The sequence below is a fragment of the Eptesicus fuscus genome, chromosome 11 (assembly GCF_027574615.1).
Source record: "Eptesicus fuscus isolate TK198812 chromosome 11, DD_ASM_mEF_20220401, whole genome shotgun sequence".
In the NCBI taxonomy this organism is placed as follows: domain Eukaryota; kingdom Metazoa; phylum Chordata; class Mammalia; order Chiroptera; family Vespertilionidae; genus Eptesicus; species Eptesicus fuscus.
The window spans coordinates 82,094,008-82,118,913 of NC_072483.1; the positions used below are offsets into that span (position 1 = coordinate 82,094,008).

A 24,906-nucleotide genomic window follows, 5' to 3' on the forward strand; every position below is an offset into this window, starting at 1 on the left:
TACCGTAACTTTGCAGGAGAATGCAATTAGGCCCTGGTCCTCTGAAATGTCAAGAGAGCTTCCCTTTAGCATGGAGCGCTCCTCCTTCCACCACCTTCCACCCTTCAACAAAACCAGGCTTGTGATAAAGGCCATTAAGTGTTTTCCTTCTGACACCTGGAAGCCATACAACCAGGCAAAGCGGCCAGCACTTCCTCCATCTGTTTTAATAATGCTGAACCAGAGCATTTATCATCATCCATTTTACCAAGACTAGATTTTGCTGACAAGGCTTCAGTAAAATTCTTTCAGGTATAAGTACTTCCCAGGGAGTAGCAAATGACTATTAATCCCTCAGCCTTGTGGGTTATTGAACGCATTCAAAAAACTGGCAGAGATTGAGGACCTAGAATCTCCATGCACAGCACAAGTGAGAGCAGGCATGATGCTTACCTCGGTGAGGTGGAAGTCTTACTTAGAAAATGTTTCTGATTTTGACAAACAATGTACATTTTGAAAAGGGCCAATACCTCCGTGCCCCATTTGTCCTATCTAAAAAACAGACAAAATAAATGAAATAAATGGGAACAACTAAGCATAGTTGCTTTGTGATAGAAAATGAGGATCACTTTCTTAGGAGCTTTATATAATCTTTGCCTTGAGTTCCACCACAGTATGTGGGGGATGGTAGGGTATGGTCCATGTAAGAGGCCAATGGAGCACCCCTTACATTCTAGCATCCCATGTTGGAGATAAAGGGGAAGGGAGAAGGGAAATTAGTGTGACTACAGACAAATACCAATAACACAATCTTTTAAGCTTCCCTATAAAGACCTCCTCTGGGAGGTGTCTAAATCTACAAGTTACAAGGTGGCATGTAACACATTTGGAGCACAATCAAATTGAGTGTGAAAATTTTAAAGCACAATCGAATGGGCCTGAAAAAGTCAAGTACAATTGAGTTTGCCTAAATGAATCAGGTGTAATTGAGTTGAGTAACTGGATTGTGCTCAGCATTGGCCCTTGGCCAAAATGAGAGCACGTGGCCAAAGAGACACGGGGCTTAAACTTCTCACAGCATGTTTTCCACAGAGCAAGACATTGTTTGCAGACTATAGAGAGATGAAGTTGAAAATGTGATTACTGAAGCTAGTCAACTGCAGTCACTAAGTTACCCTGTAGTCCTTATGCTGTTACAATGGAACTGCTATTCCAATGCTTCTCAACCTTGAGTGAGCCCAGAATCATCTGGAGCCCTTGTTAAAGTACCTCTTTGAGCCCCACCCTTAGAGTTTTCCATTTCTTTGCTCAGAAAGGAGACTGAGAATTTGCATGTGTATGAAGGTCCCAGGTGATACTGCACTGCTGGTCTAAGACCACACTTGGAGAACCACTGTTCTCACAAGTTATTGTAGCCAAAGATTGAAGCATTCAAAATACTTTTAATACTTTAAAATACCTCTAATATTTTTAAATGTGAGGTAATAATACTTTCCTATATCTTTACAAGTAGACTGTACTAGATTATGCAAATGTTCTGATAATTTAAACTGTCTAAATTGTCATTTATATGCAATATTAACTATCCCTACTCTGTCATGTGTTGCTGTAATTAAAGATTGCTAATGCCCTGAAATCTGAGAAAATCTGTATATATTTTTATTTGGTTTAAATGGATAATGTGTTAGATAAAGGTTAGGTATGGATTAGGGGTAATAGTCTGTTTAGAAATACATTTTTAAATCTTCTGTCATCTGCTTTAACAATGCAGAGCTTTCATTTATTCCAGTGGTTCTCAACCTGTCATGACCCACAGGTTGAGAACCGCTGCTGTAGAGCCTAAGACCATCGGAAAACACGGATATTTACATTATGATTTATAACAGTAGCAAAATTAGTTATGAAGTAGCAACAAAAATAATTTTATGGTTGGGGGTCACCACAACATGAGGAACTGTATTAAAGGGTCGCGGCATTTAGGAAGCTTGAGAACCACTGATTTATTCAGTCAACAAATATTTACTGAGCATATAGCGTGCACCAGGCACAGGAAATAACAGGAGTTAACATTCTTTGAGATTTACCATGTGTTAGCATCTATGCTCAGCCAAGTCTCTCAATTATGTGTTGTTATTATCACTTGACAGATAAGGAAATTGAGACACTGAGAGGTGAACAGGATAGGAAAGCAGGGATTCGCATTCAGGCCATGAGACTCCCAAACCTGGGCTCTTAACTGCTACTTCTCTACAGTTTTTAAGGTCTACAGGAGAAAATTTAGCAATGAGTGATTCAGGGGCATGATGAGGGGAGGCCTGAATATGAATGGAAAACAAAATGGGGCTCCATAGCCATCACCTGGGCTTTTGAGGAAGCTGTGACCAAGGAAGGGACCTGTAGGTAGATATCTTAAGAAGCTATGAGGTGGAAGGGAAGGGGTGTCCTAGACAGAGGGGAGGCTCTTAGCAAATGTTTGGCAAGGAGAGGGCCCTGGTAACATTTAAACTGGTGAGAAGAGTTTGGGATGGCTAGAGAGCAAGGAGAAGGAAAATATGCTGACATCCCAGGGCCAGAGACCAGGGTGAAATCCATGAAAGGAATACAATTCTAGGACAGAATAATTGTTTTTTTTTCCCCTCCAAACCAACCTATACATCTCTTAATGCTATCCCTAAACATCCAAAGTCGAAACTTTAGAATTATTGATATTTCTTACTCTGTCACCCCAACATCTATCAAACGCCCAAACTGAAGTTTTCTACCTTCATTTCTCTCTCAGTCACCAATGGGTGGGAAACCCTAACTGCACACTTAGTGTTCCTCATTCAGATGAGCAATGGTGGTAACAATAACTTTTGTTGAATCCCATTCTGTGTCCTATTCTAAGTACTTTACATGCATCTCATTTAATGCAAAGAGTCTCTTAAGTTGACAATAGTCTGATCCCTATATTAGGGATGAGAAATGGGGGCTTAAGGGGGTATCTTAAGCCATTCAGCCAATCAGTAGATGGGAATCAAACAGGCAATCTTTTAATGCATGAGACGATGCCCAAACAACTGAGCAACACCAGCCAGGGCAAAGTCTGTTGTGTTTTCGAAGGTTTCCTTGGTTTCCAACTTTGAATCACTGCAACACTTTACTTGCCCAATTTCATCAACTCATCATTTTTCTTTTCTTTATGGGCTAGAAGCTCCCTTAGGACAGAAGCACATCTTATTAGAATAAACCTCTGAAGTTCATGTTGCAGAGCCTTGACTACGATTAAACACAAATTGGTTGACTGGAAATACAGTAAGAAGGAAGTGGAAGTTATTATAGAGGAAAGCAGAAATGGAGACTATATCTCAGCACAGACTCCATCTTAAGTCACTAGAACTGTGTTACCAGAAGAATCCATAAAATATAGCAGTGCATCTTGATTTCTGTATAATAACTTAAATTTCAAAACATAACCCAGGGACTTTGGTTTACATAGAAAAATCATTCTAAAATCATTCTTTAATTTCTGCTACTTATCCACAATAGCTGCTATAATATTCACTCTTCCTTAAGTACCTTGGTTAATTAAGCATGGAATCATTTGAATCCAATAGCCAAAGGGAGTACAATAATATATCAGTTAAATGAGGTTCATCTGAAATTTCAAACAAAATTTCTTGCATGATTTATGATGTTCAATAATTTGACATTTGAAGATGCGAATTTTTCACTTAAGAAGACAGAGAAAACCAGGAAGGAATCGGGTGCACATGTCATTGGCTGAGGTGGTCCCAGGGACTGGTGAATAAGAAGTGCTGAAATACTCCAAGCGCAGCAGCTATGCAGGGAGCCTCACACGTGTGTGCATCACTTTTTTTTTTCTCAGCAAGAAAACTATTCCTAAGTGAAGGTCAAATCAGCATGACAAACATGGCCGACTTCTGGATCTCAATCCCGCCAGGCAGGAGCAACTTGCTTCTTTGAAATAAAGTCAATCCCACTTGCAGAGACTGTCATTTAATAGCAGGCACGCTTGGCAGGTAGAAATTATAAATACATTGGAAATTTTCTCAGCGGGTTTTACCCACCAGGGATTGCTGTGATTTTCAGGATAATTTAAAGATAAGGCAGTAGGTCAGAATATGAAATGTTAAAGAGGTTAACAAAGAAATGGCAGAATATTCCTTTCTCCTCAAGAAATGAAAGAAGACATATACTTACACACACACATACATGCACACATAGGACATAACACAGTGTTGCTCTCTCTCTCTCTCTCTGAAGCTCTTAAAAAATAAAGGCATGGAATGAAGATAAATCCTTCAGTTTTTCAGGATCTTTCCTAAATGGAAAGATGGCTTCGTCCCACACTTTGCAGGAACATAAAAAAAAAAAAAATTCTGGTCTCAGGGATGGAAAAGAACTTGTAGACCAGTCTGTCACTGAACAGACCAAACAAACCACCGATTAAGCAGCATAGTTTTCATTTCAAGAGCAGACGCAGACACAGCAGTTTCCCCTCCGATTCTATTACCAACACTAATCTCCAAGTTCCTTCTGCAAAAATGTTCCTTATGTGAACACCTCTTTAATAAACTCTCACCCTGTCAGGGGGCGAGGAGATCAAAGGATCTTTTGGGCTGGGATTCTGGAAGGATTATCTCGGATGCACAGTTCTTTTGGTAAAGATACCAGGAAGAGCTAAATAGTTGTAATGTTATTACATGAATTCCTCTCATTTGATTTTTGACCCAGCTTGCCACAAATGGAAAGAAGGCTGGCTATATGCGCTGCTAAATTTGCGATACTAACCAACAGCTCTGGAGGGAGGACATGGCCCAGGCAGTGCTCAGCACACATCTCTTCTGTGGCAGGCAGGAGAAACGACCAGGACATGGATGCCAAGGCCTTTTGGCGTGACAGAGGGTCACATCCGAGAGGCCGTCCTATATCGGGGCTTCCTGTAGCACTGCTGACCACACGGTCCCTTGACTGTAAGTGTTAAGACTTGACAATAAGCTAGTGATAACAAGGAAACAAGGAAGATTTAACTGTCAGAAAACAGGCAGAGCTGTGCTGTTGAAAGGGTATCGAGCTTCTGAAATAGCAAGGCTTAACAAAAGGGAGAGGACAGCTTCTCAGGAAAGAAAACAAGAAACACAGTTTGTTGTCTTCAAAGGAGATAGAACAAGACAAAAGCAGGAAGTGCTGTCCTTCCTTCACCCTGCCACGTTTTCAATGGAAAGTCAAGTGTGCACATCAATCACAAGAAGGGAGAAGAGGCCGAAGCGATACCATCTTCAATTTTTATTTGGAAGAAAAATACAAAGCTCTATCACAAAGAACAGTGTTCTTCGTTTTGCTCTTTCGACTAGTCTAGTGCATGCCACACTATGAAGTAATTCCCATGGAAACACTCCTGTGCATGCCAAGCATGACCCTTCTTTAAACCTGCTGCATGGTTCATGCTCCTTGGCACCCAAGGCAGGCCTTCGGGCTGGAAAGAGAATGCTATCCCATAGTTCTCCAAAACAAAGGTTCCGGGTCCACATTACTTAGGTGCTTCTAAGCCTCAAAGGCCCTTGCTTTGCTGTGGTTACAAAGAATATTGTACATGCGTGGATAGTTAGAAGTCAAATATTTTTAAAAGAGTCGAGATGATTTGCCAGGGAATTCTAAGAGGATGGATACTAACCATATGCCCTCCAAATTTTGTACAAAACTAAAAACAATGAGAACAAATAATTTATTTGCACTCAATCTTGTCGTTGCACAATTAATTTAATATGTTCTCTGGTGGGCTCAGGCTATGATGTCACTTTCTGGGATAGAAATCAAATTTTGCTAAATTCTATTAAATGAAAATGAAATAATATATGCAGGCTGTCCTGAATTATGGACTTGGTTGGTTATAAAACTTGTTTGCAATTCTGTATTTTGGATACCAAAATTACATTTTAAAATAATAAAAAAAAAAATCAATGTTTGAAATAGTGGTTAATCCCAGGCAAAAGTGCATACATTTATTTATTCCACAATGAATATAAAGTATAGTATTATGTTAATAGTGCTGCAGAAGTAGTAATGTACAAGAAGAAATAATTATAGCTAACATACATCAATAACTTATAATCGGCCATAAAGTAGGCTAAAAGCTTTGCATGTATTATCTCTTTTAATCCTCACAAAAATCTGAGGGTACAGATGGGGAAAGTGAGCCTCAGAATGATATTGTGACCAGCTCTAGATCACACAGTAAGCACGAAATACAGAGTTTGAGGACAGGGAGTTGAACACCAGAGATGACACTACATGTTAAGAAACATAGGCTCCTAGTTCCTGCTCTTTGTGGGGACCTGCACAGGTTACTCAATAACAACGAACCTGTTTTCTCAACTGAAAATTAGAGCTGGACTCACAGACTCTTCCAGCTCCCTTTAGTCTGAAAATTCTATTATTCCATTTGCTACATTCCACATGTAATTGCCTTTGATTGAAAATGTATTCAGAGTTTCAAATTGGGATAGATTCAACATCCTTTCCCCCCCTTACCTGGTGGAAGAGGGAGCTTATAGGAAGAAGGACTTAGGAGTGGGGGGTGGGAATGCTAGAGAACACATGGGGAAGGGGAAGGGCATAGGGACTGTTAGATGGGGAACCAGGGGCATGTGAGGGTTTGAGCTTCCAGTTGGAGCTCTGTCATTTGTTTCTTTTGCATGCACAGGGGGCGGTTGGGAAGTTTCTCTTTCAATATAGGGTTTTGCTCCTTCCAGGACCCTATTCAACAGAACACACAGATAAAACTCCTTTTCTTGTTCTGTCCCTGAAACAAGTACTGCCTAAACCCACTGAGGTTTTCTGAGTTTTTATCTCCAGTAACCAAAGAAGTGGACAGGAAATGAAGGGCTTCCTGCCATGTACACATGCAGCCCCCTTTTTATCGTTTTTTTTCCACTTCACCTTTTGTATCAAAAGACTAAGATGTTGGGATAAATAAAGGATCGAAGGAAAAATCTATCTAAATTTTAGGGGGGAAATTTAGACTACGAGTTTCTTCAGCATTTCTCTTTAGGAAAAGTAAGGAGCTTCAGCAAGGAGACGAGATAAAAATTCCAGATTCTTCTACCAAAATGCTTGGATATAGGAGTCAAGTAGAGGAAAGGAGGTGGGGAGTGCTGTCTTTGTGGTTTATGCCACTAATTAAGATGATGGGAAAGGACCGCCTTTCCAGCATGATTTTTGTGGCAGGAGTTTCCTTTCAATTATTCCTTCTCTTTCCCATCATCTTATACATTCGTCTCTTTGCCCTGTTGTATGCTTTGGGAAGATTTATAGGGAAATAGGAAAAGGAAGAAAAATTAGTGGCATAAACCACAAAGACAGCACTCCCCACCTCCTTTGCCCTTATTGAGTTTGTACCAAAACAAGTAGTTGGAAGTGATAATGTTCCAAGAACTTTCTAACTATTGGAGATGTCCAAGAAGGGAATAGGCTATATAGAATATTGGAACAGAGCATGCCTCATTATCTGCCTAAGATACTCTCAGGAAAAATCCTCACATACTTTTACAATATGTACTCTGAGCCTCATCTTCTGTATATGAGTTTATATTCATGTTTGAATAGACAGCCTTGCTGAATCACCTCTCTCATATATTAATGCTCATTATTACTGAGGGCAAATATGAGTTTAATTTTTGCATCCCCAGAACCTCCTATTTAGTGCACAGCAGATGCTCAATAAATTGTTAACTTAATGCAAAAGTAAATTAATGAATATAAACTATCTAAAGAAACAGATTAAGACTACTTTCTAATCTATACAATGACTCTTTACATATCTGGTAACAATTATGATATGTCCTAAACTTTCTCTTTCTCAAGCTAACTATCCTCAATTTTCTCAACTAGCCCTCTGTTGATCTAACTCTGGGAACCTATTATATTATGCATATGTGCTTTTGTAATTTCTTATATAGATCCAAAGGAAATAAAATAAAAACCAAAGGGTAATAAAAATCCTCTTATCACATCTATTCCTCTTTGTTATTAGCCATAAAAAGTCCTTTGAAGATTCTATATAGCCTTTTCAAATATATCAATAATAAAATATATAATTTGTGTTCGTTGTAAAAAAGTGAGAAAATAAAATTCTCTCATAATTCAAGCTATTCAGGTACATCTCCTTTCAGTTATTTTTAAAACAGATTTTAAAGTGTAATTTGATCATACTACATAGATCATTTTATACCCTGCTCTTTAACTTAACAATATACTATAAACGTTTTCTCATGTTATTATCAATTCTTCACAGAGACTATTTAAAGTACTTATATTTCCTTAGAAGCTTCCAGTTATTTACCCAACCAATACCTTATGGTTGTATAGAACACAATATATCACTACAATAAATAGGACTTGGGAAAAAATAAATGACACAAATGTTTCCCACATATTTGCTAATCAGTTTAGGAGAGATTACCAGAGGTGTAGTTCGAAAGGTCAAAAGGTATACATTTTTAATAAGACTTTTGAAATACTCTCCCTCTAGCTACCTTTCGTAGCCCTCAAGACTAGGCCAAATTCCCTTGTTATATGTTACTGCAGCACCAAGCAGTCTTCTTCATCACCATTTTGAATTATCTTATATTTGTATTTCCTTTTAGACTGCAAACTGCAGTAAGGCAGGGCCATTGACATATTTGCTATCTGTGTTTTGCATAAGGCCCACTGCCTAGTTCATACTCAATGTATATTTTACTCAGCTGAGTGTTATCAAATTGCTTCCTTAAAAGGGTCTTGTGCACCAGTAAGCAGCATTTATCCAACTCCTTGCATTAGCATTCTAAAACTGAGATACCCCAAGTGCAGCAAAGCACTCTTGGTGTGAATGGAGCCTGGGACTTAGATGTCCTCCTTCAGATGTTAGGAGTTTACTGGGTTCAGTTAGCTCTGTCTGAACATTACCAGCTCTCGGGGCAGAAAGGCTCCTTCTTGGCGGGCGATGACCAGAGACGCCGTCTCTCCCTGCTTGGTGCTCCTCAGCATGGCCACCAGCTCTTCCTGAGTTCGGCCAGTGACATCTCTGCCATTTACCTGATGAAGATAATAATAGGAACCGCCATGATTACAACACTTGCCATCTCCTTCTACCCTAATTGGTTTTTGAAAGTAAGCAGCAAATGGACTCCCCACGATCCACGAAGATCTGAAGTCATGAGTAGTGAACACATGGACCCAAAACAACCATGTTTAAAATAACAATAATACACCAACCATCACTCATTAAGGTGTTGGACAGCCTCAGAGAGTCAGTAATTAATATAAGCAGTTTCTCCTAAGACTTTACATTCTTATGAGAGGAAAATCAAACTGAAAGATACCAGAGAATGATTCTTCAAGTAAGAAGGAAGTGTATTGCAAATGCTTAGCTGGCACCATTCTCTGCCTCATGCAGGAAGCAGAAATGGACTATTATCATGTGGCAAATTTCTCTGGAAATAGCATCTTTTGTTACAGCGTTCTCCATGTTTGGAAAATTACAGTCATCAGGTCATCATAGATGATTGGGAATTCTCATTTGCAGCTGTGGTGTCATTCAGTACATCATTCATGATCTAGAACTGCCTACAGAGCTATGTAGTGTTGCTTCTGTGCCATGAGGAAGTTAAATGGAACCAGCAGTTCCATTTAATGAAGCTGATTTCTTGAACAGTAAGCTGACAATACATATTTGCCAAGGAGATGAGGAGATGATGCTATCAAACAAAATTAAATGAGGAGGAAAAAAAAAGCCTCTTGCATTGGGTAATTCCAAATTCTTCTCTAGAGGCATAGATCAACCCGAGACAGGCTGCCCCATTTTTTAAAGAAGTTTAAAGAAATTGTTACCAGGGCTTGGGTGTAACTTTGAAAATCTTACCCCTAATTAAAGGAACTCTTAAATTTGATCCAAAGTCCCCAGAGACCCTAAGAGGTGAAAGTAAGAAAAAGAAGACAGAGAAAAGCTTTCAGTGTAACTTGTCCCCATATCGCTGGTCTCATTGGGGGCTTACAAAGTTAGGCTGCTTATTAATGAGTTTTATAATTAAAGTCTTTATCTTGTATTTAAGTAATGATTTTCAATATATTATATTCAAAATTTAAATATTAATATATATGTTCATATACTTATATAAATACCAAGAAATATTTTATTGAAGATATTAATTTCAATTCTTACCTCCAAAATTCTGTCCCCGGATTGCAGGCGGCCGTCTTTTATTGCTGCTCCCTTTGGTAAAATGTTTTTCACAAAAATGGGACCAGGACCATGTATGGAAGAGTCTCTAGTGACCACAGTGAAACCAAGTCCTTCCGGGCCTAGTAAATAAGACCAGGAAAATGCAGGGTCACCGTAAGAGGAATAATATTATATTCAATCATACACTAAAATCTACCTAATTTAGACTCCTGTAGAATAAGTGAAATAGTTACATTCTAGCAAATATTTTAAATAAGTTTCAGTTGTTCTAGTTTCAAATATAGATTGTAGTTTCTGACAGGCTATGATGCCATCAAAGTGGATTTAGGGCCAAGTGCAGACATGTAACACTTTTATTTATGAAGGCCCTAGAAGAAATGCCACATGTTATCCACACACCTGGGATACTGAATTCTCAGTTAACCATTAGAAGCAAAGGACCCTGGGACATGAGTCCTGCAGCACTCAATCAGCGGGCTCCCTTATGGCCCCCTCTACGTATGTCTGTCCCTTGTACACTGCAAACCACTGTCCCTTCACTCACTCTTGATGTTCCCATCCCGCTCGCTTGAATCTTCAATCTCTCAGTAAGGAGATGGGTTTTCACTCTATCTAAAGGTATGCTCAGATTTCTCTATCCTAAAGAGTCCTTACTTCAATCTTACTGCTTCTTCAGTCTTCTAACACCAGTGACCTGCCTGGGAGCATATCCAATAATTCTTCCTATTCTTAATTTCCCCCCTTCTCTACTGTTGACATTTTTTAAGCAATCATTTTCTTGAAATTAACTCCCCCTTGGTCTCTGTATCTTTATTTTTTGATCATTTTCCTACCACTCTGATCATATCATATCTGTCATTCTCTCTCTTACCCACTTTTCTCCCACAGCAATAGATGTTCTCCAAGGACCTGTCCTCGAACCATTTTTCCTCCAGACTCTCTGCTTTGCCCAGCTCCTGGCTCAAACTATCTTCTCCCTATAAATGACACCTAAATGTCGTTGTTTGGTTCTAATCTCTCTGGTGTCGGCATTCTAGAAATCACCATGCGCATACTTTCACCAGCTCTTCAAACGTCACTATGAACCTGTTCTCTGATCTAGATCCTGGCCTTTTCAAAGTTACTCATCTACATGAATTTATAATTTCTAGAAATGGCATCTCCATCATGCAAGCTGCTCTGGCTGAAACTCTCAGCAATAATGTAATTTCTCTCTTTTGTCCCTCCTACATCCAGGCAGCTACTAAGGAATACACATTATATCTGAACACCTGCAATGCACCCTTTGCTGAGCCTTTGTTGTTTGGCCTCTTCTTTGGTGTATCTTTTTACTGTCAGATTAATCTTCCCAAAGTACAACTGTGATGTTATATTCTTTATTTTTACAATCAAGGCTTTCTGATGGATTTTTTAAGGCCACATTCTACTTTTGATTCATCTATCCTCAAAGCACACAGCCCTATATCTATACACAATTGGATAATTTGTACGAAAAGCACTAATTATGCATTTATATAAAAAGCCCAATTGCTAAGCACACTAGTCTGTTTGTGCCTCTCAGTCAATACATTTTCTTCCCAGTATAGAATTCATATAGGGGGATGCAATTTTGACCAGAGGATCTTTCAGAATAATCTCTATTAAAGGTACATGCTATTTGCTTTGAATGTATGTTAATAAGCATCCTAAAACTACTTTATGATCATTAAATTATCTGCTAATTTAGACAAGAATCTATGATATCTTAGTTTCTTTTGAATTGAGTCTTGAAAATCACATATTATTATAAAAGGCTGCAGTGGGGGAAGGGGAGTTACAAAATAAACAAAGGCATGGAAATGCATGAATGCTTATGTTTATGATAATATTACATAAATATGTATGTACAACCATGATCTAGTCTCATTGATCAACATTTGAAATGGATAGAAGGATTGAAAAAGATGAATAAAAGGTTAGACATGCCTTTGAAATTAAGTATATTTTTAAAAATTGCTTGCAATGTTGAATTAATGATATGACTAATTGTCACATGTTTGGTATCTGAGGAATAAATTTTTTTGCTGGTCCAAAACTATGTTAGAGAAACAAAAACATATGTTTTCTGAGCTTGGCCTAAGGTTGTTTCAAAAATTATAAATCTTGCTCAAAACAGGAACAATTGAATTTTAGTGTCTATTTAGTATTAACTTGTGCTACAGTATTGCTCTGTGTGTATCAAGTTTGCAATGAGTCTCTCCATTCCCCAGCATGTCTCCATTATTTTCTTGTTTCAAATAATCTACACTCTTCACAAGAAGAGATGAATAAGAAAGTACTACAGTTTTCAGAAATTTGTTACCTAAGTATACAGTTAAATCCATTCTTTGATACAATTAAATGAAGGGAGAATTAACGAAATTAGCCTTAATGCATTTCTCTTAACCAATTTTACATGTTACAATAATAGAATGCTATTAAGCATAATTTAATAATTACCTTTCTTAAGGTCAATCTTAATTTTCTTTGCATTTTTCTTGCTGCCAAACCCCATGAGAGGGGAGAGTGAGGGAGAGGATGGCTTTCTCCCTATTCTTGATACTAGGGGGCTCTTGCTTTGCTGCAGGCAAGGTGACCCATCTTCTTCGGGGCTGCTTGTTCCGGTGAGATTCATGGTCTTTATTCCCAATCTTGCGTGGACAGGAGGTGGTGGCTTTGTTCTTGAAACACCATCGTTGTTACCAAAAATGTTAAGAGGTCCAATGACTGATTTTTCGTACTGTTCACGGTTTTGAGGGGGAAGCACATGGAGGAGCACACAGGGAGCTTTCATTGCCTGGCGGAAGACGTCTTGAGCCCTTGAAGGAGAGTTAGGAAACATGTAAGGAAACGTGTAAAGAACTGAGGTTAGCAATGCCATCTCTAAAGCACGCCAGCATCACAGTAATGGGAGCAGCATGGGCATAGGAGATGCTATCACTACTAAACGAGCTTGACTTTGCTAAACAAATACTAGTTACCACACATGTCCTGCCCATTAGGTGTCCTGTACTAAGCTACACATGCATTAGTCTCTCAATCTTCTTTTTTTTTAAAGAATATATTTTTATTGATTCCAGAAACAGCAAGGAAGAGATAGAAACATCGATGATGAGAGAGAATCATCCATTGGATGCCTCCTACACATCCCCAACTGGAGATTGAGCACACAATCTGGGGATGTGCCCTGACCAGAATCGAACCGTGACCTCCTGGTTCATAGGTCCATGCTCAATCACTGAACCATACTGGCTGGGCAAGTCTCTCAATCTTCTTAGTGACCATGTTAGCTCAGTAAAATTAGCTCTCATTTTGCAAAATGAAAAAATTGAGGCTCAGAGAGATTAAGTAACTTGTCTAGGAAACCACAGCTTTTAAGCATTTCTAAATCAATCCAGTAATGATTACTGAAGTAAATAGCAAAGCAAGCTTTAATTTTAGATGGGAAAAATCATTTTGTATATTGATCAGATGATCAATTAATTCCCTTTTAGGACTTCATTCTAAAGTATAGGTCTTCTGTACCATGAGTTGTGTTCCCAAAGTTCCGTTTTGACACAAACGTTTCCTCATAGAGACATCTGGTAGGTGTGTGGGCTGAGCCGAATGTCACAGTGGGTTTAAATCCCATATGCACTCTCCTGTTTATTCTGGTCACTCCGTTGTAGACTACATAAAGTTTTTACTTTTTTGTCTTAGCACTTTATATTTATCCTCAAATTTCTGACTACTTTTTCTTCTTCTTCCTTATGCCTTATGACGAGGTAAAATTACTCCCTTTCCCAGCTTTTCTTGCCAATGAGACACAAGTGAAGGGGTAGAGAAAAGCTGGATTATCTGTGAGGCAGAGACTTTTTAGTTCTCCCATTTCTCTTTCCTATTTTTTGAAACTCAGAAGTGAGGGAGGGAACTCCAGCAGCCATCCTGTGGGCCTGACACAGCTTAAAAGTGGCAGCCACACAAGAAGAATGGTGAAGCAGAAAGAGGGAAGACGCCTGCTACACTGATGATGGTGGACCCACCACATCAACGCTGGACTGCCACCTCCATACTTTTTTTCCTTAGAAAAAATGAATGTTAATCTTGCATGAGCTACTTTTGTTTCAGGCCTCTGTTACAAGCAGCCACACCAAATAATAATGAATCATAATTCCCACTGCCATCTGCTCCCCCTCATCTTTCTGAAGTGCTGAATTGCCCATGTGGGTAGTGGGGAAGGAGAAGACTGCATATGACAAGCCCAGTCTCCTGGCCAGTTCCTTGACCAGGAGTCAGTTTCTGTTCTCAACTAACTCCATACTGAATTTTTATGAGCCCCAATTTCCACCTCTAAAAAATAGGGATGATAATGTCTGCCTTACATACTTATCAAGTCCTTGTAAAAGACAGTGGTTTATAAAAATAATATCATTATTAATAATGACTATAATTTTATCTATTATTCATTATTTTCAGAAATAGACAATTAAGGTTTCCTTTTCTCCCAAAGCAACCAGTGCTTGATGCTCCCTAAACCCACAACCACTGGCCCCTTCCCTCCACAGACTATACTGAGAACTAATGGCCACAGGGAAGACATATTATGAGTTATTTTGATCAGAAACAAGAGGTTGGTGATGATTACTAAGAAGTATTCATCACACTTATCTTGTTGCTCCAGAATCCCAAGGCAATGCCAACATACATTTAAAAAATACATGTAGGCTGCTACATCTTCTAAATCTTTACTCAACAAACCTATTCCCATCACATTTTCATGCACAGAGAAATGATTTCTTGGGGGAGAGTATTTTAATTCCCCCCTTTGTTTCTATTATTCAGTGAGTCTGCACAGACATCACTCACAGATATTTAGTTGAAGGAAGACTACTGATACCAAGTAAGTTAATTAAAAAGCTGAACTAACAGCCTGTGAAAAGAGTCATTAAATACCAGTTTAACTGACCCATATCCCAGGAAAAACAAACCCATCTATAGATGCCCCAGAAAGACAACCAGCTGGGAAGGCTTGCTCCATTCCACAGTTTACCATTCATTCCTGGGGCTGTCGGGGGCCTTTGAGTATGCTGAAACATAAGCTGCAATTAAAAACGGGTAGTCTGGAGTCATTCAAAGGGAACTGATGGAAATTCTACCTAGAATTTTGATCATAATGAGCTCAGTAATAATTGTAAACATTCTAGGCATCATACAATAAATAAAACAATGGAAAAAACAATGCTTACTGAACAAAGGTTTTGTCTGCGAGGTCCACCTGGTTGATCTTTACAATGCACTCATTCTCCTGAAACAGTCCTTCCCGCTTGGACCTGCTGTTTTCTTCAATGCCGCGAATGAAGAGTCCTAGAATCCTAAATGCAAAATTTAGGTTGAAGTGCAACTACTGAATAATAATATGCTCATTATTTCTCCACTTCCAACTATTCAGAAATAAATACTAATTTTTATTTGTGTGAAAAAAAAAGATGCTTTATATTCAGGTAACTGTTATTTAAATCCTAAGTGAAAAAAAGGACAAAAAACACAACTCACTCAAAAGAGAAAAATCCCTTCAAGACAAATAGACATAAATGCCTACCCAGGGTACATGAATCTACAATCCCATTTCTAGTGCTTATAGGAAACTTAGAAAGGGCTCCGGTGGCTAAGTGCAGATGAGGATACGAAAGGCTGGTGGTTTGGAGGAGGGCATCACAGCTGACCAAAATACGCAGTTAGTGCCAAGGGGGTAACTTGATGATTAGTAACAGGAGAGGATGAGTTATTCACTGTAATGTTTTTGCAGTCTTACTATATGTTTCAATAATTTGCATCTTAAAAAGTCAACATTTAAGCACAGATCTTATTGCTCCATTTAGAAGGAAGTTTGGTCTCATCTGTTAATGGAGTCAAACATGTGCTGAGTGTCTTCTATGTGTTCAGGAAGGAGGCATATGAGACAAGGTTGTAGGGCCAGGGCAATTGGTCAGTACATGCTTAGAGCAAAGCAGAAATTAAAAATCTGGACACTATCAATAAGCCTAGATCCTTCACAGAAGGATGTGGGGAGAAAGTGGGATGAAACTGGGCCAGAAGAATGAGTAGAATTTGGATAGGAGAGAGAGAATCAACAAGAAAGCAGGATAAATGCTGTGTGTTTGTGTAAGCTGGCCTTGTGTGAGGAGCAGTGTGGGAGCTAACACTGGATGGGGCGGCCAGTGGAGGGGCCTTGAATACTTGCCAATGGACTTATCAGGTTGGAGTGGCACCCCCACCCCCACCCACTGCTTCTGAGCAAGGCAGTGGTGTGAGGAAGGCAGGGCTTTGGGAAGAGGTGCCTGAAATTTCAACCAATCTGGATTCAGAGAGGATACCTGGAGGCTCCTGGTGCTTTGTGGTTGTGGCTTAAAGTCAGTAAGGTAGGGAACTGGAAAAGAAAGGAAAGGAGAAAGAACTACAACAATAAAAACATAAGAATTAATTTTATATGATTCGTGCATCGGTGGGGTCCCTAGTCATGGCCTGCAGGGATCCAGCTGAAACCAGCATCCAACATCCCCCGAGGAATGTAGTAGTGCGCGAAGTGGCAGGTGGCTGGGGAGGAGCCGCTCCTGCTCATTCCGGTCAGCTGAACAGGGCTCTCACTGTGGGAATGCACTGACCACCAGGAGGCAGCTCCTGCATTGAGCGTCTGTCCCCTGGTGGTCAGTGTGTGTCATAGTGAGCAGTCGACCGGTCACTTAGGCTTTTATATATATATATAGACTAGAGGCCTGGTGCACGAATTCATGCACAGGTGGGGTCTAGCTGGCCCGTCCCAATGGGGACCCATCGGGCCGGGCCTGCAGGGGGGAGGGGCAGCTGGTGGTTGGCCAACTGGCCCCACCACCGATCGGGGTGTTGGGGGCCGATTGGGGGCTGGTATGGCCAGGGAGGAGGGGTGATCAGGGCTCGGATCAGGCTGGTTGGCTGCCACAGTGCGCGTCATAGCCATCAGTTATTCTGGTCATTCTGCTGTTCCGGTCGCTGGGCTTTTATATATATAGATATGTATGTGTGTGTGTGTGTGTGTGTGTGTGTGTGTGTGTGTGTGTGTGTAAATCCATTACATATCAGTAGTACCTATGTAAAAAACTAGAAGATATTAAATTCATGTCTATTATAGATATTTCTCATTTGAGGATTTCCCTGCTCCTTGTTGGCATGTCAGGGTCCTAGCTGTAGCCCAGAGTGAGAAAGAAAGACCTTCTCCACGAGGAATTTGCTGGGTATGGAGAAACTGCCATCTCCTCTTCCCTAGTTCTCTTGTTTTTCTTCGTCATCTCCTTCTACAGGGGCCTCGTGTGCTAATATACAGCCCCTTTCCATTACATCTCAAATCTAAATAAGATATGAGCACACTTTATGGGTGAATAATAGGGTCAGCCATGGACAAAGGGCTGCTGCTAATAAAAGTGGAGGAGAAAACCCATCTTCCTGTTTGGAACAGCCACAAAGTGGAGGCTCTGCCGCCAGGGCCTCAGCTGGCTGAATGAGCGCATGTCATCTCGAGATGGCAGCAGGAGAATCCCAGCAGTGACACTCAGATCTCTACTGCGAACATATTGGATGGATACAGTATGCAGATGCAAGAGAGAGAACTGCAAACAGTCATACCACCCATTCAGGGAAGGCCCCGGGTCACAGGCCCAGTGTGTGGTGAGGTGTTACGCTTCACTCCCTAGTTCCAGTAGGTTAGTAATTGAACCTCATTCTGTGTGGAGGAGGAAAGGAGCCAAGGTTGCTATTTGATAAAATATCTAAGATTCAAATGAATATTTTTAAGGCACTAATCCTACCTTAATCTAACATAATATTAAAAGCTGAACTCTTGGACATGCAAAAATATAAAAGTAAAGAAATAGAACAAACTAGTGTTTCTTTCCTAAATTCAACAACTCTCTGAGATTTCACATTTAGGAGTTTTGTTATGGTGGACACACAATAACATGATCCATTAGGAGACTCACATGTGGTTCTAAACCAGTTTATGTAAGTGATATTTTTTTAACAAGCATTCAAGTCTTCCTTTAATTTAATTCGGTACATCATCAGTCATGTAATGCTACTCCGTAGGATTTAATTTCACATTTTGGGAGATGAATTAATTCTTTCAGGCCACTTGGTTGCAATTTAGCTGGCATTTTACAGCTGGAGCATGCTATGTGACCCTTGCTGATCTAAATAACCTAACTCTCCATGAAAAATTTATTGACAGTATAAGCCCAACTCTAAAAGCCATGTGTCAGAGGCAATTTTGGTAAAATGTAAAACTGACTGATTTTTATGAGTTTGGTCCCTGGCAAACCATTCCTGCTTTTCTGTTCCTTGGAAGGAATGGGTTCCTCCAGTTTGATTTCATGCAGAGTATGAGAGACTCAGAAAAGAATCCCTGATAATCCACTTTGCCCCAAACTGGTGGGCTGCATTAGCTGTCTCATCTGAGACCAAGACTCTCAGGATATAATGATTAATGCGGTCGAGGAGTTATAAGCTGAGATAAAGAGGTTAATTTGCATTAATGAGCAGTGAGTGATAAAGGAGGCTGAAATCTATAGGCCCGAAGAATCAGAGGGGTAGCAATTGCTTCTTGGTCTTCTGAGAATCATTTAGGCACTAACCCACCCTCTCCCTGGCAGACTTACATTCTTCCCACTGTATCACATGGCCTCCACCACTCTCCCAGCTTAGGATTTTGATCTAAACATCAGTTCTTCTCACATTTTGTCTCTCTTTACCCATCCCTTCCATCTCCTCTCTCATATTTAGCTGTCATTATGAAAAAGAGCTATAGTATTTTTATTTACTAAAAATCAAAGAGATTCAATGACTTTACTTATAAAACAAAACCATGTTGATTTAAAAAAATAAAATTACATTGTTTTTTTATCTGCCAAAACTCAGTATATATATATATATATATATATTTATATATATATTTGTTTGTTTTTTACTGTGCAAGCCAATAGCTCTCCATACAAGCAGCATTTAGCATCCTGTGCTGTGATAGCTAATGAATCCATTTAGGCTTTATCTAATACAACAGCCTCTATATTGTACTCAGGGTGTTCTAGCTTAGATTAGGTTTCTAATTCAACAACAGGTGTGGCAGTATTTTTCTAAAAAAAAAAAAAAAAATTGGAGGCAAAGCCAATTACAGTAGTCCTAGTAAATAATTAAATGTAAATTCTAATTTAAAATAATGACACAAACCAATAAATGGAAGGAAATTAAGAACTAAGTATACCACTCTGACCTTAGCTCACCTCACCCCCTCTCACACAGTGAAACCATATGGCATTATGAAGTCAGACACTTGTCTGACACACTCTATACCCAGTTGCATCTAGACACATGGGTTGAGTTAAGTGTGCTTTTTCAGCCTGTACTCATTACTTCTTAACTTTTATTGGCTCATGTCTCCACGTCCATATTATTTTTTTATGTTTTTAAATTAAATTTCCTTTCTATAATACTAGTGGATAGCAGAAAAAAGTTACACAACTATATCACTAAGTTACTGAACAGTTGACCATGAACTTATAAAAGTTCATTGTTGAACTAAGCTTTTCTGTTTCAGCCAAAATAATAATAATACTGACCATTTACACATTCATATGGTGTGCGTTTTACAAGGAGCTTTCACATTTTTAATGTCATTTAATCCTCATAACCTTGATGTGAAATAGGTATTCACAAGAGGCAAATTGAGGGGACTTGCTCAAAGTTATAAAAAGAGAACACCGAAATTCGAATCCAAGTGTTCTGACTCCAAGCCCAACCCTCTTTCCACTATTCTAAGAGGCTTATGCTAGAGAAGTCAGAACTAGGACGGAGAAGTGGGGAAATCAATAAATTCCAGTCAATTTTCCTCACTGGAAGTGAGAGAAGGTGATTGCTGGTCCAGAGGGTCAACCTGTTTTCCAAACCATTGAAAATGAAGTGTGATGATTGTCACGTTGTAGATTCCCTCACGTTTTGGACATTGGGGTGATCGTGTGTTTCAGTCCAACTTCATTAAGCTAAAGGGCCTGTACTGTAACCCCTCTGGTATTTCACAAAGCTCTACCCCTGCACTTCTGCCAAAAGCCATTAGACTTTCTCAGGACAACTGGGTAAATACACTCCCTGTCTATCAAAAACAGCCTCCGCTTGTCCTGTGCCATCACCCGTAACATTTATAAACACGCTTATTAACACATACAGGAAATGAGACAATAAGAGCCACCGGTTTTTCAGTTCATTTCTTTTTCAGGAACATCCATCCCCGGCAACAGCTTGGCATCAGCTGTTATTTGCAGAAAAAAAGGTGATGACTTTGCAATTACAGGTAGCAGATGGCTACCTGCTGAAAACGATGCCAACCAAAATATCATGCCTAAACCTGCTCTTCTTGCTATATGGCAGCCTGAATTGAATAAATATTCAGAACCAGTAAATTAATACTATATAACCTTTGGGAAAAGCTCTATTTTAGATAGAGCAATGGAGTGAGAGCAAGTCCGGAGATCTGGATTTTGTGCGACCTTGAGGAAATCAACTGACTTTTCTCCTCTTTGGTCTCCTGAGCTGAAATAAAGTGTTCTGCCTTCTTGATGATGCATTTAGTTTAAGAAAACAAATATAGCAAACTACTTAAAATCATGTCATATGAAATACTGATTTTCTTTTAAGTTTTTGAGAGTCCTTGTCAATATAAATCTAAAGGCAGTATCTTGTTGAAAAGTGACATAATATCTAATACTAGCTTTGTATGGTTGTTATAACAGTATTAATATTAGCTCTCGGGTACACATTTAATTTCCATCAGTATCCAGTTGGGTAGACATTCATTTCAAGAAATGCTGATACAATCTAAATTAACATTCGCCAGTGTGAAATTTTTAAAGGATATGGTAAATTATTTGTAAATGATCATATTTTATTTTTTTAAAAGTAAATAGCATGATGGCATTTTGCTACTATAGCTAATATCAACAGAACATGCACAGCTTTTGATCTGATTACATATGTTATACTATTTATTATCCTAAAATCCATATTCCTGAGGAATATCAGAAAAATATCAGTTTAGAATTACTATATTCACCTGTTGAAGTGTATTTTAGAACATGAAAAAATTCAGTTGCAATATTAATCTAACAATATATTAAAATCTTTTAGAAGGATTTTGTTTACTACATATTACCGATAAGAATACATAAAGAGAGTACTTCATAATTAATTATAAATTCAGGAACTGTGATTGATTTTTTTTCTTTTCCATTGCATCTTAGAAATAAATGATTTCATTTTCTTTCTAACACATAAGTGGCCAACAGAAGTATTATCTTGAGGTGTCCATCTGAATAACAAAGATACACACTTAATCCTCTTCTGAGAAATGTTTGGGCAAATGAGCTCTGGTCAAGGTTTTCATTAGCATGAACTTCTGATAGAAGAAGAGCATCTTACCTTCCACTCAGAGAAGAGAAGAAGGGCACTACATGTATTCCCAGGGGGCCTCCTTCAGCAGAAATCTCCACTGTTCTGGTCAGATCACTGGGGCAGGAAAAAAGAACACAGATGAGTCTCTGCTAAAAAAATACAGATGAAGCACATTAACAAAATGATTTTAGGATTATATCAACTTCTATAAACTTAACAGCACAGATAAAATCAAAGGAGTGCATGATTTACTGATAATGTTCAGAAGATTCGGGAAATAAAATGCTTCAAAGAGTTTCTGATTTCTTATTTTTTCTCCTAGAAGAGGAACAAATGGAAATGACTACCTGCAAAAATAACTTCCTACTTAATCTACATAAATCAACATATTTAAAAGGATGTACAAAAAATAAAATTTTTCCCCATTGAGACACACTTGAAGATTACTGTATAGATGATAAAATACATAGAACTAAGCACAGCTTTGCGTAATCATAAAGTATGATTTCCCCCCAAACAGAGGAAAAATGAAATAAAATATGTATTTAATAGAAAAAGCAAAGAATTAGATTTTACAACTGTGAAGCCACGGTTGGTAATATATATATGGGCATGTCCAAAGCATTATAAATCAAAATTTAAAGTTGCCTTTTAATAAGGCATCAGTTGTATTCAATGGAACAATTCCAAATTTTCACCTTTGTACGTTTTTTAGAGGCAGAAAAAAATGATAAAGCCTGGAGAAAATGTATTACAGAAAGAAATAGAAAGCCTGACCTGCCTAACCTACTCCAGATTAAGGAGAGGAGGAGCTAGAAACATTAACGGATAGTGTGTATGACTGAAATATAGAAGACCCTGGGAGCTTTTGAGTAATAAAATGTGGAACTAACACGTTTTTATATAGATGGGAAATAATAACCGTGAACAATTATTGGCTCTTTTAATCCCAGAGAGAGAAAATAAAATTGCCAGAGGAAAAATGATAAAGTTGAAGCAAACATCCCAGTTATGGAAATTGTAAGCAGGCTTCTATTGTTTTCTATTTACATGAAAATGACCTGAAACTAGATGTCAAATTAAGAGCTACAGCTGCTTACAAATGCATTCCTGCTCCAAATTGAAAATGGTGAAATTTGGCTCCTTGCTGGAAAGTTGAGAACAACATTAAGACAGCAAATGCCTGATGAACTCTCTGCATGAAATATTCTCTAAATTATCAGCAATCTAAAATAAATACATTAAATATATTCTCATCAGAGGATTAGGCTTATTTTTTAATGTGTTTTCATTGCAAACCTATTATCATTAAGAACGGCAAAAAAAAAAAAAAGAGCATGTCAGTTTCCAACATTTGTGGAATATGATGGAATTTCAAATCTGATAATAAATTTCAAATGAGTTTTGCTCAGATATTGCTGACATATTTAAAACTTGTTCAGTCAAGCAGGTTATAGCAGACGCTTGGAATGAAAGTTAGAAACAAAACAAATCTTAGAGTGATAATATCATGGGATAAAATAGATTCTGCTCTGTACCCTCTATGTGAGAATATGGACATTATATGAATATATGTATATAAAATACGAGGCAAAGGGATGCATTATAAGTCATGAATAGAAATTGTTTGGTGGGCAGAGAATGTTATATAGCTTTTAATGGACCACAAGGCAATCATCTTTATATAATAACTGGTATATAGTGCATTTGGAGGTATTTGAGGAAGACTAAACCAAAACATTCACATTCTAAGGTTACGTTATTGTTTTAAAGACATTTAAAAACAGAGACTAAAATCTCATTTAACCATTGAAACTTTATTATCTCAACCTTTACGATGTACTTTTATACTTTTGCACTTAGAGCATAACACTTATCTTTCCTAATAAATGTATTAAGTACCCACATGCTGATAGATGGCACTTGTATGTATTATATAAAGGTTTTTGGAATGCAAGTGTTTAGTCTAGTATAGACTTCAAGATTTCAGCTTAAGAAGTTTTAGAATGCCTTTATGGATTCTCATTTTTTCTCTTTTGCAAATATTTCTCTACCTCCCTCAAAACCCCTGTGTAAACTTAAGTTCTATGTTTCATACTGATGTCTGCTCTTTAGTAATTATCAGTCCTGTATTTTTACATTCACTTAATAAAGTAAATCTTATAATCTGTTAAAGTAATCAATCTTATTTCAAATACTAAAATTTTGGGGGGGAATGCATTTTTTAAGGTTCACTTCTACTTTATAAGATTTTATTTTTCAACATTTCAGAATGAACTTTTATGTTATCTTTATACAGGACAGCACAATTTTTGGCTTGAAGGATATTTGACAACTGTTAAATTACTACCATTAAAATATTTTTATATTAGAAAAAAACAAGACTTTAAATTCTGTTGACTGTAATATGCAGGCACTTACAGAGAATTTGATCTAGTTAATATAGACAAGCATTGTAAGTTTTATGCATACCATGGCCCACCATGCTCTTTATAAATTGTTATCTGTTATTCATTTCAAGATAGAAAGAAATACATTTTCAAAAAGGGGGCCTCAGAGACTAGTACATACATTTTTATTTATTTTTAAAAAACAAACCTCAATATTATGTAAATTTGATAGGGTTCCATAGAAATCTCTCTATACACCATTCGTGGAAGATAAACATAGCAAGTAGGGCTGGACACAGTACCTCAGAGTGAAAATATGCTATCAATGCTGTCTGTTTAGGTAAATTACAGAATAGAGTACAGGGACCAGTGAGCAGGATATGCACACATTTATTTATGTACTAGAGGCCCGGTGCACAAATGCACCAGTGGGGTCCCTTGGCATAGCCTGCGGGGATCGGGCCGAAACCGGCAGTCCAACAATGCTGCTGCTCCTGCTCATCCAAGCCCCACTGCGCATGCCACTGCCTCTCGGTAGGCTCACTGCTATTCCGCTGTGGTCTCTGGGCTGTGGTGGCCAGCTGTGAGCCCTGCGTCTGGCACCTGTTCAGTCAGCTGAGAGGCACTGCTGCTGTGGGAGCACACTGACCACCAGGGGGCAGATCCTGCATTGAGCTTGTACCCCCTGGTGGTCAGTGCACGTCATAGTGATCAGTCGACCGGTTGTTCAGCCATTCGGTTGCTTAGGCTTTTATATATATAGATGGGGGGGTGCTAAGAGTGGAAAATGTAGAAAATAAGGTGAAAGGAATATTCTAGCAGTAAAAGGAAAACAGGATTGCATGCTAC

The 24,906-nt window shown here is 38.5% G+C and overlaps 1 protein-coding gene across 4 annotated transcripts in view; it reads right to left on the reverse strand.

The window, feature by feature from the left end:
* PARD3B (par-3 family cell polarity regulator beta) overlaps window positions 1-24,906 on the reverse strand; it is a 910,289-nt gene that overhangs the window by 420,562 nt on the left and 464,821 nt on the right. For all 4 annotated transcript variants that reach the window (XM_054722996.1, XM_054722997.1, XM_054722998.1 and 1 more), the window contains exons 6-10: window positions 21,695-21,781; window positions 15,448-15,573; window positions 12,683-13,041; window positions 10,184-10,323; window positions 8,929-9,057 (exon numbers count right to left, since the gene is read on the reverse strand). In XM_054722996.1, the coding sequence (XP_054578971.1) occupies window positions 8,929-9,057; window positions 10,184-10,323; window positions 12,683-13,041; window positions 15,448-15,573; window positions 21,695-21,781 (841 nt within the window). The remainder of the gene's footprint in view (window positions 1-8,928; window positions 9,058-10,183; window positions 10,324-12,682; window positions 13,042-15,447; window positions 15,574-21,694; window positions 21,782-24,906) is intronic.